This window comes from Chelonoidis abingdonii, chromosome 7 (genome assembly GCF_003597395.2).
Source record: "Chelonoidis abingdonii isolate Lonesome George chromosome 7, CheloAbing_2.0, whole genome shotgun sequence".
NCBI lineage: Eukaryota > Metazoa > Chordata > Testudines > Testudinidae > Chelonoidis > Chelonoidis abingdonii.
Genome location: NC_133775.1, coordinates 35384721 through 35400320, shown reverse-complemented (window position 1 = coordinate 35400320; position 15600 = coordinate 35384721). Strand labels below are relative to the sequence as shown.

The 15600-nt window shown below is 41.9% G+C and overlaps 1 protein-coding gene across 1 annotated transcript; it reads left to right on the top strand.

Annotated features, from left to right (window-relative positions):
* The first annotated feature begins 3312 nt into the window (after positions 1-3312).
* On the top strand, positions 3313-15154 carry DNTTIP2 (deoxynucleotidyltransferase terminal interacting protein 2). Its single transcript, XM_032773032.2, has 7 exons — positions 3313-3520; positions 5411-7179; positions 8900-9035; positions 9944-10039; positions 10656-10820; positions 12143-12252; positions 14011-15154. Exons 1-7 carry the CDS (start codon positions 3350-3352, stop codon positions 14102-14104), a joined length of 2541 nt encoding a protein of 846 aa, XP_032628923.2. The 5' UTR covers positions 3313-3349; the 3' UTR covers positions 14105-15154.
* The last annotated feature ends 446 nt before the right edge of the window (positions 15155-15600 follow it).

The window sequence follows — 15600 nt, the reverse complement described above, 5'->3', positions numbered from 1 at the left end:
AAGCCTCCCACACTGCCCCACCCACTGTCCAACTGGCCAGGCTTCTGCACCAGTCCCAAGTGGCTCAGTTCCAGGGAGACAGGTGGGGCCCACAGTTGGTGAAAAGCAGAGACTGCCTGGAGCCGGACGTGCACTGGGGTCTGGCCAGAAGGCAGGGAGAAGCTGGTGAGTGGGGCCAGAAAGTGAAAAGGAGCCCTTGGCAAGCAGGCGGAGAGGAGCAAGTGGTGGGCAGGGTCGGGTAGGGGGAGCCAGTGGGCTGGTGGGGTCTTAGGGCTAGGGTGACCAGATGTCCTGTTTTTAAAGGGATAGTCCCATTCTTTGGGACTTTTTCTTATATAGGTGCCTATTACCCCCAACCCCCTGTCCCATTTTTTCACAGTTGCTATCTGGTCAACCTATCTCAGGGTGCAGTGCTTAATAATCTGCCGACTGCTTTTTACAGGGATTAAAAAGGGGCAAAGGGAACAAAATGGATGAGGGGGGTGGTCAGGGTCTGATCATGGGCAAAAATTGACTGGTCAGAAGTGTTAAGCAGCTGGAGGCAGGGTTAGGAGAGGGGTTGAAAAGCAAAATCAGGGCTGGGGGGGAGGAGCAGGAGTTAAACTTGGAGTGAGGCACTGGCAGAGGGTGACAGAGGGCAAAACCTGGCACAGGCAGGGGTAGAGGGGGTAACGGTTACCCCAACGGGACTGAGACACCAGTGTTTGCAAAAATGATGGGGAGCAAAGGGGCTTTTTTATTTCCCCTCTCACAGACAACACCTCTCAGCATAGGCTTCCTAGGGCTGGGTTCTTAAAGGCACAGGCATCCCAATGCCTAGTCAATGCAGCTCCTTTTTGTCTGATCTAACCTACTGAGGCTATGTCTACACTACAAAGTTCAAAGAGCTGCTGCGGGTGCCAATGCTTCTGGTAATCCACCTCGACGAGGGGATTAGCTCCGAGCACTGGGAGCCGAGCCTGTCCACACTAGCGCTTTAAAGCACTCAAACTTGCTGCGCTCAGGTGGGATGATTTTTCACACCCCTGAGCCAGCAAGCTAGAGCACTTTAACTTGCCAGAGTAGATAATCCCTGAGATTTAATTCAGTGAAACATTTTACATATATACCCTCAGAAACAAAGAATCCCTTATCACTGTATCTGCTTGCATAGAGTCTCATAGCAATTTCCCAAGTTATCTTATCTGCTGCTGGGATGCCTTGAATTTTTAATTCTAATTTTTTTTCTTATTTTTAGAGCAGATGTTTATTCTGTTGGATCATCTGACTTCCACTCTTTTGACTGTCAATCCAGCACTTAGTGTTTTTCTGCATGCCATTGCTTGTGTGTACAACTTGATTCTCAAATATTCAATAAAGGGAGTATACTATCTCCTCATCTTTCTCAAAGGCAAAAATCTATTGTAATTTTTGCTGAATGTTAGAACTGCCGTAGTGCGTCGGACAAATAGTCCGTCTAGTCCAGTATCCTGTCTTTTGGCAGGGGCCAGTGCCAGGTGCTTCTAAGGGAATGAACAGACCAGGCAATCACTGAATGAACCATCCCATTGTCCACTCCCAGCATCTGGTAGTCGGAGGATGGTTTAGGGCAGTGGTCCCCAACCTTTTCGGCTGGCGAGGGCCAGCCAAAGGACCACTGCGATGGCGGAGCACCCACCGAAATGCTACCGGGCGGACGCCGCTCAATGACGTCGCTTGCCAGTGGCGTCATTGAGAGGTGCCGCTGCTGAAATTCGGGAGCGACGCCTCTCGATGACATTACTTGTCGAGAGACATCCCTGACAAATGCCGCTGCAGCATTTCGGCAGCATTTCGGCAGATGCTCTCCCGGGGGCCAGGACGCGGGTAACAGTTTCACAAACCTTAGTCTGTGAGAAACTGCTATCTGTAGGAATTAGCTACATCTGATAGCAGTTTTTAGCAAATTAGGAAAAGTCAGCAAATAAGAACAATCTTATATTCTTGGTGGTGATGGGGGACTTCAACAACCCAGACATCTGTTGAGAAAATAACACAGCAGGGCACAGATTATCCAACAAGTTTTTGGAATGTATTGGAGAAAAAAAATTGTTTCAGAAGGTGGAGAAAGCTACGAGGGGAGAGGCTGCTCTAGATTTGATTTTGACAAATAGGGAGGAACTTGTTGAGAATTTGAAAGCAGAAGGCAGCTTGGTGAAAGTGATCATGAAATGATAAGAGTTCATGATTCTAGGGAATGTAGGAGGGAGAACAGCAAAATAAAGACAATGTCTTTCAAGAAGGCAGACTTTAGCAAACTCAGGGAGTTGGAAGGTAAATTCCCATTGGAAGCAAGTCTAAGGGGAAAAGCAACTGCAGACCATTGGCAGTTTTTTAAAGAGACATTATTAAGGGCGCAAGAGCAAAGTATACCATTGCGTAGGAAAGACAGGAAGTATGGCAAGAAACCATCCTGGCTTAACCAGGAGATCTTCAATGATCTAAAAATCAAAAGAGCCCTACAAAAAGTGGAAATTAGGATGAATTACAAAGGATAAATATAAACAAATAACACAAATATGTAAGGACAAAATTAGAAAGGCCAAGGCACAAAACGAGATCAAACTAGCTAGAGACATAAAGGGTAACAGGAAAACATTCTGAAAATGCATTAGAAGCAAGAGGAAGACCAAGGACAGGGTAGGCCTGTTACTCAACAAGGGAGGAAAACAATAACAGAAAACGTGAAAATGGAAGAGGTGTTTAATGACGTCTTTGTTTCTGTTTTCTCCAAGAAGGTTGGTGGCAACTGGACACCTAACAGTGAATGCCATTGTGAAAATGAGGTAGGACTAGAGGCAAAAATAGGAAAAGACCAAGTTAAAAATTACTTAGACAAATTAGATGTCTCCAAGTCACCAAGGCCTGATGAAATGTGTCCTAGAATACTCAAGGAGCTGACGGGAGATATCTTAGCCATCAGCAATTAGCTTGAGAGATGGGCAGAGGAGCAGAGACACTGCGCACATAGGTGAGAAGGAGGTGGGGTGGGGAATGAGGGGAGCTTGGCTGCTGGTGGGCACAGAGCACCCACTAATTTTTCCCCACAGGTGCTCTAGCCCTGAGCACCCACAGAGTTGGCAGCTATGAGTCTGGGATATATTATTAGGAGTATTGTAAGCAAGATACCAGACGTCATTATTCTGCTCTGCACTGATTATGTGGAGTATTGCGTCCAGTTCTTGGTGCCACAGTTCAGGAAAATGTGGACAAATTGGAGAAAGTCCAAGAAGGGGAACAACAACAAAAAATGGTCTAGAGAACATGACCTATGAGGGAAGACTTTTCGCGGTGGCCCAGGCCGGAAAGCAGCAGGCGGGGCGCTGCGCACATGCCGGCACGCGGGGCCGTGTCCCGCCGGAGCGCTTTTCGCGGCGGCCCAGGCCGGAAGGCAGCGGGCGGGGCGCTGTGCTGCGCACACCCTTGCACGCGGGGGAAGATGGTGGCCACGCGGCGAACAGCGCGGCGCGAGCCGGAGCCCCCTGTCCCGGCTGCGGCAGAGGTAGGAAGGAAGCGGGAGGCGCCCGCAGGCCCCGTGCCAGGGCCTGGCTGGTCTGTGCGGCCCCCGGCACGGGCGGAGGCTGCCGGGCGGCTCCCCTAGCCCTGCAGCGCGGGGCCTGTTCCGCCGAAGGGGGCCGGAGCTCGACCCCGAGTGAGTGGCCTGGAGCCCCCGGGGGCTGTGGTGAGGTGCGGGCTGTGCCCCAGGGCTGGGCAGTGGTGCTCCGCCTGGCCGCCGTCTCCGCTCCCCCGGTGGGTGACCCCAACCCAGAGACCCCGGTGATGGGCCTGCTAGAAGTGATTGACGGCTGGGTTTGGCTGGTCTGCTGGTGTCCTTGGGTGGTTCCGGGGGATAGCAGCCGCCCGCGTTGTGCCCCACTTCCCCGGCTCTTGGTTTTCCCGCAGTGCCGGTGGTGGTGGGTGCTCTTCTGCCTGCGTTGTTGAGGCGGGCTGGCCCCCTTCTCCAGTGGCCCGATTGCCTGGCGTCCCCGGCTTGAAAGTGAAGTATCATGTATTAACTGTAGCGCCGAACAATGGAAGGGCACAGTTGAAAGGCTCCCTAGACCTGAGGGGGTTTTAATAATTGGACACACTTCTGCATTTCTTTCTTCTGTAATGGCTTTCTCACTGTTTAACTGATGGGATACTTTTGGGATACACTCTGTATGACAGATGCTGTTCAGAATAAAATGGCTGTGTGCTGACAAATAGGAATCGCAACCTGTTAGATTGCGTTATCTGTTAGATTCGTTATCAGTTTTTAGATAGCAGCAGTGGCTTGTTGTGCCTTTCATCATCTAGTGCCAGCCAAGAGGTTTTGAGTATTTCTATGCGATACAGACTTTGCAACAGTCATCCATGCCTTGGATTCTGAAGCATCGTTGCATAGATGCCATTGGGTTAGAAGGGTTTAGGACTTCTCCAGATAGTGTAGCTTCCTTAACATAGTATATTCTGTCTGCCAGAAGCTTTCTCCTACTGCAGAATGCATTTGCCTGCTGTGGAACAAGCTTCAATGACTACATAATGTTTGAACCCAAGTCTTTGTACTGACTTTTATTTGTTAGTATCATTTCATGGTGTTGGTAATCTTTGTAGCCATGAATGGTCTGGGGCAAAGCTCTTTGAAAGGTTGACTCTGTACCTTATTGTGGGAAGTTTCCAGGCTTAAACAGTCAGTAGCTAGGGATGGCTGTCTGTGTTAAGGAATTCAATCTTTGGAATCTGCTTCCTGTGGCAGCCTGCCAGACCCAGACTGAACTAGATTCAGAGCATTTGATTTAGTTTATGTATTTTTGGGGTGTGTTTTTTGCTTATTTTTGCCCAGCGGGTAGCTTGATTCTTGAGTCTGATAGACTTCCAGTTGGTGTGGGGTCTGGTGTCCTAACAGTGATTTATACCACCTTTGTGGCTCTAGAGGACAGTCCATAAAGCTGTTCTTGCAGCTGGAGATTGCTGGCACTAAGGCCATTCTCAGCTGTCTACTTACATAAATAAATCACAGTTAACTTTGACAGATTTAATAAAGGACTGTGTGGAGGTATAAAGCAGAAAAAGAAACCCTAGGAATCAGTTGCTGGACATAGAAGCATATGTATGAAGCCTCCAACAGCACACATCTCAGGAAGTAGGATTCTGCCAGGAGGAGGCAATGTGGTGGGCAAAGTCTGATGCTAGTTTGCAAAAGGCATAGGTGGACAAATGAGTGATGAATGCAGGTTGTGGTACTAAGCATTGCATAATGTATGTCATCAGGTTAACTTTCTCTAGACAGTTATTTAAAAAGTAAAAATGCATGTGAATCTGAGGCCGGAATTACTCGTTATGATTCTTTTAAAGGTGTATTTTTCTATGGAAATGTCTTGTTTGTTGTTATTCCTTTTTATTTCTGTAGCTGGCATCTGCTGAAGTTAGTACTCCTGTTTCTGCGAAGACGCCCAGGAGAAGAACTAAAGGAAACTCGCAGCCAGAAGTCATTCATGAATCTCAGAATGAGGGGTTGGAAGATGCTGAAACAAAATCAGATCTTGGTGGTCCCTCTGAGGCACAAACAACTGAGAATGGAGACAAAAAAATGCATTCAGCAAACTCAAGTACTGAGCCACAGGCTGATGGAGATGAAGCAAAATCAAATTACACTGCCATGTCTGAACTTGAGACACCTTTATTTATAAGGATAACAAGGAGAAGACAAATCACAATTCCTTACCAACCAGATTCACCAGCCAAAAAGAGGCCTAGCAAGGCAGCTCTTCTGAGTGAATTAAGTAAATCTCAGGATGAAGATGTCTCTGAAGCTGAGTCATGTTCTTCAACTGTATCTGGCGCCTGTACAACTAGTGCTACAAGAACTACGAGAAGCAGGAAATGCAAAGCTAAACTCCACCCAGATCCAGTTTGTGAAGCCCAAGCTGAAGAGGTTTCTGATGCAGAGTCATGCTGCTCGGGTCTTTGTGTGGAGCCATCTGTAACTAGCAGAAGAATAACTAGGAGTATGCTAATGAAATCACAAGCAGAAACCATTAGACAAACTGAGAAAAAAGTTAGTGAAGTTGTGCTGGAAGATGAGAAGTTAACTGAGGACAGAATTAAATCTCAGCCAGTAGTCATATCTGACTGTGAACATGTCACAAAATCTGATTCTGATACAGAGCAAGCATCCTCTCTTTCACCTAATAGATACGTCACTCAGAGTAATAAACAACCCAGCCCCTGCAAGACCCAATGCCAGACTGAATCTACCAATACAAACCCAAGTGATGACCCAAAACAAGTTTTAATTGATTCAACACCCAGCAGTCCTACAGAAACAGGAAAAAGCTGTACCATAGCATCTCCTAAAAAAGAAACAATAAAGGAGACACACTTGGAAATTGTAGAGAACTCAGAGGAAATGTTAGAAAAGGAGAGAGACATAACTGGAAAAGAATGTGCTTCTCTTTTTCTGTCTGACCATGAGAGCCTTGATGCATCCTTTAAGTCCCAAAGGCAGACCAGCCCAAGTAAAAGAAATACAATTCCAGAATACCAAAAGGCAGATATTGGGGAGGCTACACAGAGATCTTTCACCCATGCAGATGAATTAATGGTAGCAGACAAGCCAAGTAGCACAACCACCAGCCCGCGAAAGGGCATACACCTATCACCAATTGGTGATGACAGTGATGGTGACTGTGAAATGTCTGATATCAGTGTAGACACTGGTGAAGGTCAAGCAGAACTAGTTACCAAATCCTCCCCACCTGTAACCAAAAGATCATGTAATAAAAAGAAATCTGCTGAGTTGCTCCTGAGCAGTGATGAGACGGATGAAACTGAAAACAGTGATGTGGAAGAAGTGGGTGATGTAGGAGAAAATCTGTATTTAGCAGAGACCAGAAATAAGAAATCATCCTTGAACAAATCTTTAGAAAATGATTCATCACATGGAGAACTGTTTGTAATTGACACAGAACCTGGTTTGGGCCACAGCAAAAAGTATTACCTAGAACAGGAAGAAAGAAGGAGCGATGCAGAAAGTAAGGATGAAGAAAGAAGGAGCGATGCAGAAAGGAAGGATGAAGAAAGTGAAAGAGATGAGTCCTCAGATCTGGAAGATAATGAGGAGGAGTTTGTAGATGAAGATGAAGATGCATATTTATTGAAAAATAAAAAACCTAATATGTAAGTGTTTTTACAAATAACTTAAGCAGCCACATAGAATTCTAACAGGCATATTGTTAGTTTAATAATGAGAGAGTTCTTGTGGTGATACAATCAATGTGTGAAACTGGAGTTGCTTGAGCTGCAAAGTGGAATTATTGCTCCACAATTCAACAAGTCTTCCTGTTATGCCTACATCCAGACGTCGGTCTGTGACATGGAGAGGTTCCATCAGCATGGCTCTCCGTTAAGGACCCTTTAGTGGTGTTTCCCTCATCGGTTGTTTTTTAAAAAAAATCTTTTTATCACCACCTGAGGCTCTTTCCTTCCATTCTGTAGTGGTACCTTTCCTCACCACAGGAGTGGCTTTCCCCACCCACTCCAATACCTATTTTTGTTGGCTGAATCTCATCAAAATTCATCGTTTGTGTTCCTATGAATTACAGAGCTCTTTAGATGGAATGCAACGTTCTTAGTACTGAAAACACTATCATTTAATCATCTTAAGTAGTTTTTGAAATAAAGCATAAAAAACTGAGAAGTTGAAAAAACAAATATCATTCCTTGTTTTTTTTTCTTTAAGGTAGGTAAATAAAGACAAAGGTTTTTAAGACTTAAATGAAAGGGAGGAACAAGAATGCATGGGCACTGTCCAAGCTAATAATGAGTATTTGTGACCCCTGCCTATTTCAGTTCATTTGATGAAATAGTTTGCTATTTTGCTAAGTTAGCCACACATGGAAACAGATCACAGCCTTTTATCATTCCTAGCATTTATAAAATTTGCTTTAAAATAAAGCATATTAAGCACCAGACCTGAGCCTAGAAGCCAGGTGGTTCCATATCAAAGCCCAACTAATTTGCCATAGTGTGCTGGGGCCAAGTCTTTAAACCTCTTCCTTGGTTACCACATATTAAAAAACCCTGCTTTGCATAGACATTTCATTAAATCTTTTCAACAGAAAACACACCTCTCGCATTGACCATCAAACATATTTTATGAATTAGTTAATTGTATTGCCAGAATGCAGTCGGGGGCAAATGGTACAATATTACTTTATATTATTAGAAACTAAGTTTTGAAAATGTATTGTTAGGAATACAAGCAAGGGCGTTACAAGTCTCAGTGTATGTCTGGTAGCAAACATACAGACACTAGTGTTCAAGAATCCAATATGTTTCTACCTCCAACTTGTTCTTCTGCTTTTACTTGTTCTTGTTGCTTCTTGCTCTTCTGTTTGGATTCCTTGTTAACAAATTACAGAATGTATAAAAGATAGGCAGTGACCTTGAATTTTTCACTTTGAAAGTCAAAAAACATTGAAAGGGAATATTTTGATAACACGGATAATCTACATAATCTCACATAAGATAGGAATGTCCAAGATAGGGATGGCACCAAACAAGTCAGAGGGGGCTTTTTGGAAGTGATTCCCCTCTGGTTCTCTCCAACAAACTTTTATTAATAAATGTTATGCTTTATGCCAAGTGGAAGTACAGTATGATTTGCTATACCTATCTGTCTTTCCACTTCAGCTTTTAGTTGTGTAACCCCATTTCCTTTGAGCATTGCAATCTAGAAACCCCTTTATGACAGCTATCTGATATGCACCAGGAGAACAGAGAAGAAGGATAAAAGACATTTTCTCTGAATCCTGCCTTGCTTCAGGGGGCACATTGGGAAGATCACTATAAACTTGTTAATATTACTGTAATGATTAACTAGCCATTTCTCTTTCAGATTACATCTATCAAGCAGCATAGATCCTGGTCTAAATATCAAGAGGCTTGGAGGCTTATATATTAGCTTTGATGCAGGAAAACAAAAAGCTGGCTCAAGTGCAATTAAACAGTTAAAGGGGGAAAAGAAAGAAGAGGTAATGTGAATCTAAGCTTATAAATTTACACAGATGTCTGGGATTCAAAGATGCTAAAATGAATCCAATTGTGACATTTATTTAAAAAGAAAAGCCTTGCTAGTAGAGTTTGGAGGAAAGAGAAATTCTGTATAGCGAAAGCATTTATTTAAATTGGTTTTTATGGTAGGAATTAAATGTATATGGCATGTAAGAATCTATAAAGAGCCCTCATGCATTGCAAATACTGGAGATTATCCCTACAGAATAGGAAGAAGTCCAGTCCACTCAAATACATGCCAAATGTTTATCTAGAGATTATATTTCATGAATTGAGTTTCTGCTACACTGCATCACTGCAATCCTAGATAATAATTCCCATGCTGTTAGTTGTGAATGAGATTGAGTCTGGTGCTCTGCCCTCAGACAGTTATACCCTCAGCATGAACTAAAACTTGGTGCAAAACAGCACAGCAAAAGTAGGTCTGCTAACAATGCTTAATATGTGAACTGCTGAGTTGAAGAGACATTTGACCCCTCCATACCTGTTCGGGCTGGGGTTTTAGGCTGACTAGTCAGTGGGTGACAGGCATGCGTTGCTTTCCAGCAGAATTATTTGCTTAGACAATCCCATCCCTCATGGGCTCGTTTACTCTGCCAGCAGGGTCTGCTAGCTCAGTTCTTCCAGTGCCAGCCTGCTGCACTTTGTAGCTGGCCAGCCCTGTGCTCTTTGGTTTTAAGAACTCCCACTTCCTCCATCATGGGGCGGGGAGGCTTGTCTCACTTAGCAACCATTTTATTGAAGTGATGCTTACTTACGATTCCCTATCATTTCTCTGCTATCTTATTGTGTAACCAAATGTGTAATACAATTCAAATCAGTCTCATCAGTAGCATGATTTAAACAATAATTTAATGATATCTTCTAGCTCTTGAAGAAGAGTATAATAACCCCAGATTTTGAAAAAAAGGACTGTGTTCCACCATTCAAGGAGTCAATCCATCAGATAAAGAAACAGCACAAGGTAAGTGGATAGCCTCTGACTGCTACAGCATGGTAACATCTGGCGCTTTTAAACTGTAATAAGCCTGCCTTTGATCTTTGTTATATGAAAATGAAGAGGGCTACGCATGCATGCCACCTCTAAAGTATATTGATTTATGAGCTGCAAATTCATATCTGCATTGAACAGTAATATGAGATTCAGCCTTCTGGAACTGTTGAGACTAGAACAAAGACTGAAATGGCAAATGCTGGTCGCAGTGCCTGACCTGAGGGAAATCATTGTCCCAGTTGCAGAGTTGATTAAATTGGCATGTTTTGAAAAGGTTTGGGGGCTTCCTTGTCATCTTGTTTCCCTGTATTTTTATAAGAATATCTTTGCTTACCTGGTGACATCTGCATAGTTTGTTGTTTTGTTCTTCAGAATGTTTGGGAAACCGAGATCAGGTCCTTGGGAGGCACTAGCTGCTAAGGTTAATTAATGCTTATTTGTAAAATCAGACGGTAAAGTTCCCTGAAATATACTCTTAAATAATACAAACTTTTATTTTAAATGCAGCACCCCTTTGCTTTTTTCCTTCCTCTCCACCACCAAAGCTCTTCAGTGCAGTTTTATTGTTCTTTATATTGTGTCATAGGCAGAGCGAGAGAAAACAACAGGTGATGGCTGGTTTGGTATGAAAGCTCCAGAAATGACAAATGAATTGAAAAATGATCTAAAGGCTCTGAAGATGAGGGCTTCCATGGACCCCAAACGTTTTTACAAGAAGAATGATAGAGATGGTCTGCCCAAATACTTTCAGGTGAGGAACTAGGAAAAATAAAGAGATCCTATTACTACTTTTCTTGTCCAGAACAGTTATGCTTATTTCCTATCTAGTTATTTTTAGACGTCCATTTGTCTGAACTCACTTTTACAATTAGACGCATAGACTATAATATTATGTTGTTTTTCGTTTACTTAAAATTTTTGAACTTGATTACAGTTTACAAGTGGGATTTTGTTGCAATCAACTATTTAGCCTTATCTGTGTACTTCTATATGTGCCTGTGTTTTGTATTTTTTTCACTTGTTGACTTGTAACTGATGTCACAGCATGGAAATACATCCCTTTGTTTTCAAAATCTGTTTTCACGCCACACAATGGTAATAAATTTGTATCTAACCTTTCAGATTTGCTAGTCTTCTCTAGTATATCAGTCTTTTTTACAAGTCTATAATAGTAATAATAATCAGTTCTCTTATTAGTCAAGATTCTCTTTTGTGGACTGACGTCATTGATCCACTGAAATTCCTGCTACTGTAGCTGTTGCAGCTTAATGTATTTTGTGGTTTGACAGTAATTGGAAACTGGTGCAATTTGCAGGAAATCTGGAATTATTTTTTTATATTTTTTGTTAGGTTCTTAGTCCTTTTCTGCCTCTAGCTATTTGGCATGTTCAGCACACATTTACAAATATTCATTTTTCTCAAAATATTGGTGGCTTGCTTTCAAGGCTGAGCATTGTTATATGCTATTGTAAGTTTCCTGTCACAATAGTATCTGGTGGCATTCTATTTAATTAAGATCAAGATACACATTTTACCACACTAGGAAATACATGCTCCATGGGCCTCCCTTATCCCCATGGTGACCAAACCAACTACTGTGAAAGATCAGAACCCAGAGACGCATCAGCCATGAATCAATGGGAGTTGAAGTGGGCTCAACATTTTTCACGTAGGGCCCTTAAATCCTGTACTGGGTTAAAAGGTAACAGTAATAGCTGAGCAATAACTTTTGTAGTGATAAAGACAAGACTCGTGAAAGATTTAATTGCCCCTCTCTCAGGTAAACGAAAACATAATCCTATATAAATTTTGAGAGCTAGGTTGTGATTACCATGATAGTCCCTATGTTCAGAACTGCACTGTTTTCACATGCTGTTCTTGGATTAAACACAAGAGGGAAAATGGTGATTATGCATACAAAACACTGCTTGTTTTTTTTTGGCACTTTGCATTACAGGTTTTCATGATTCCTCCCATTTTTTTCCTAAAACACCTAGGACTTGTCATTAAAACCAAGCAAAAACCCAGGTATTATGTTGCAGGAAGGCTCATTTTAAATTTTCTTTTTCCCAGGTTGGGACTGTGGTTGACACTCCGATAGACTTTTACCATGCTCGAATCCCCAAGAAACAAAGGAAGAGAACCATTGTTGAAGAGCTGCTTGCAGATTCTGAGTTTAGGAGGTATTTAAAAATAAGCTGCTTCATAACTCTAATACTACCAGTATGATCCATATGAGACAGCAAAGTATTACAATTTTGATTAGAGTAACTTATTTTTTCCTTTCAGTTAACTTGAATTACTTCTTTTATTAAAAACAAAACAAAAAACATTAGAGCCAGCTTAGTGCCACCACGAGACATTTTCATTCCAGAGATCAGAGTAATAGGAGTTGATCAGTTCATGCTTTACTGAATTAGATAAGTATATTGGAAGCAGTATGCACTATATAAAAGTTATCAATTATTTAATGGACTATAGGAACTGAGTTGGTGGTCTCAGTTTAGTTCCATAATGGAGACAGAAGTCAACACAAGTGGCAGTCTTGCCACAGAGCTTATTGAACTGGACCTGACCTACCTCTGCTTTTCTGGAAGTGACTTTTGCAGAATAGGATTCAGGCATGTTGATGGGGAGAAGAAAGTGAACCTGCTCTGCTGCTACCTGTGCTGTAACCATGCATATAGATGGGATTTCAGTTTACAGGGTTGTCAGTCTAGCACCTTCGTGATAATCAAATTTATTAAAAAAAAATTTTTAAAGAATGATTTAATGAGTTAATATTTGATCGTCTATAATTCTTGGGGTGGATTGGCAAACCTGAGCCATTTTGGATATTGGTTTGTTAAAATGATACCCAGCTGCAGTTTCTCATCTTTTCATATAAATGAAGAGAACTAGGGTTGGGATACAAGGAGTTGATGGCATGTCAGGATTTTAAATGTATTGGCAGCGTAGGGTATGGAAACTTCCATAGCTATTTCCTACCACTATGATTAGCTTTAGCCAGTATTCTTTCATAGGCACTGATTAATTCAAAAATATTTATTAAAAGCAATGTTTAAAGATGAATTGCTCACAAAACCTGACAATTCTAGTGTTTTTGAGTAATTAATAAAGTAAATGAATAAAGCACTTGGGTGTTACAACTGTTTGTCAAGTTTCCTGTTGGCAAGCAGCCTCAGCAAGTACTAAAATGCTGATATTGTTCATGCTGCTAATTGATGCAGGAACAGGAGAATCTGCCCTGGGAAAACATCTAAAGTTAACCTATCTTCACTATGTATGTTCTGTGTATTATTGAATATTAATCTTAGTCTTCTCACAAATCTTCAGTAGAATAAAACTTATTGTTAATATCAAAGAGTACATTGAGAGGTTAACATAACTGCTGACAACATTAGTGGTATTGGGATCACAGCTCTGGCTGAGCCTGGTCATCGGTAACAAATAGACAGCCATTTAGCAAACCATAAAACATGTGAGTCTAATTATGTGCATGATGTAAAAATCCATTGCTACAGGTAAGAACTGCTAATGTAAAAATACTTGGGTGTTTTTAAAACTTGCATTTTATTTAATTATTGCTTTTTTCCTCAGAGGAGCTTGCCTGTAAACAGACTAAAATGTTTCATTTATGTTGTGTGATGCAACAGTCCCTTTCTCCTCAGTTTTTTTGGTGGTGGTAATTCTACCAGCAGTATTTCAAAAAGGATTCCAAATATTTGCCTATCGCGTCAGCATTACCAGTGTCACTTCTCCTTTCTTAGTCATACTCCTATCAAACTAAAGAAGTTTGTATCAGAAAACACAAGACAAAACTTACTCTGGCAAAATATTGATTTTGTATCTAGGATTTTGTAGGTTACACTCATCTTTTACTTTCTGATTTGACATATTTAATATAAGTAAATTTGGTTGTTGTTTTTTTTGTTGTTCAGATACAATAAAAGGAAGTACCAGGAGATCATGACTGAAAAGGCAGCTCTTGCAGCAGGCAAGAAGAATCGGAAGAAGAAGAAATTTCACAAATAAGACTAGGAGAAAATAACAAGATGAAAGTCTCCTTTTTTGTTTTTGTTTTTAATTATAAAATTGGTTTAAGATTGAAGCTGTCATACTGACTGAGTTAGGACAGGGCTGGCCCTGTTTTAGCAGTAGTATTTTGACGGGAGAAGGAGATGTGAGAAATGTAATGGGATTTTTTATTGTGGACTGGCAGGGGTGGCTCCATGCCCCACCACGCCAAGCGCGTGCTGGGGCAGCACGCCGCGGGAGGCGCTCTGCCGGTCACTGGGAGGACGGCAGACGGCTCCAGTGGACCTCCTGCAGGTGTGCCTGCGGAGGGTCTGCTGGTCCCGCGGCTTCAATGGAGCATCCGCAGGCACGCCTGCGGGAGGTCCACTGGAGCCGCGGGACCAGCGAACCCTCCGCAGGCACGTCTGCGGGAGGTCTACTAGAGCTGCGCAACTGGCAGAGCGCCCTCTGCGGCATGCCGCCGTGCTTGGGGCAGCGAAATGGCTAGAGCCGCCTCTGTGGACTGGTATAGACATGCAACAGAGACAACATGATTCATTCTTCACAGAAAAAGGAAAAAACAGACGTCCTGTACAAATAAGTAGTTGATGGAAATGGGCATGTGAAAGAGCTGAGATTAAAATAGTCTTTTTTAATGGAAAAACCTTTGTTAAAAACTAGAATCCTCAGTTTTTTTAGTTTTGTGAGAAACTAGAAAACTTGCAGGCACTTGTCACTAAAGACTCCTAGTTACTGAAGGAGTTTATAAAAACACATGTATTTCAACCTACAGTAATCAGTGATTTTTTTTAAAATTTCATTGAGCAGTGATTAAGATTTACTGAACCATGATACTTCAAAATCATAAACTTACACCTGAACTGTAAAAATAACATTTTATTATGTGCTATAAAGGAAAAATAAATTGTTCACAAATGGGGATGAGTTTTAACAGATTTCAGGATGCTTTATCAGAGTTAACTTGAAGTGGATGTTCATGTACTGTATTGGTCAAATTTAATGTTAACTTAAAAGGTAAAAATATAAATTTCAAGAGATACTGCCAAATCTAAGGCCTCATCACTTTTGTCTACTTCTTGGTCTCTGTAGAGTCTAGCCTCTATTTACATAATTTATGAAGCAAATTTTCTATTGAAAGGAGCTTACACGTCATCTTTCCCTTGTTACATTGCTTAATTAATTTAGTTGTTCCTTATCTCTTGCCTCAGTAAGAGGAGTTGCTGGGCTGTTCTTTACCAGCGGTTAATGAGAAATGACTTGTGCATGGATATGGCTCTTGCATGCTATTTTAAAAGTAATTATTCTTGTTTGGCTTGGTCTCTGGTAGTGGAGTGTTCCACATCTGAAGACTGAACATAGCATGGTGCAGATTATCCTCTAGATTCCACATACCTATCTTTTTAAAATCCACTTTTTTTTTTTTTTTTGAGGGTTATGTATTTTTACCACTTGTCTGTTTAGCCATTGATATGAAATGACTCCATGGAGTCAGT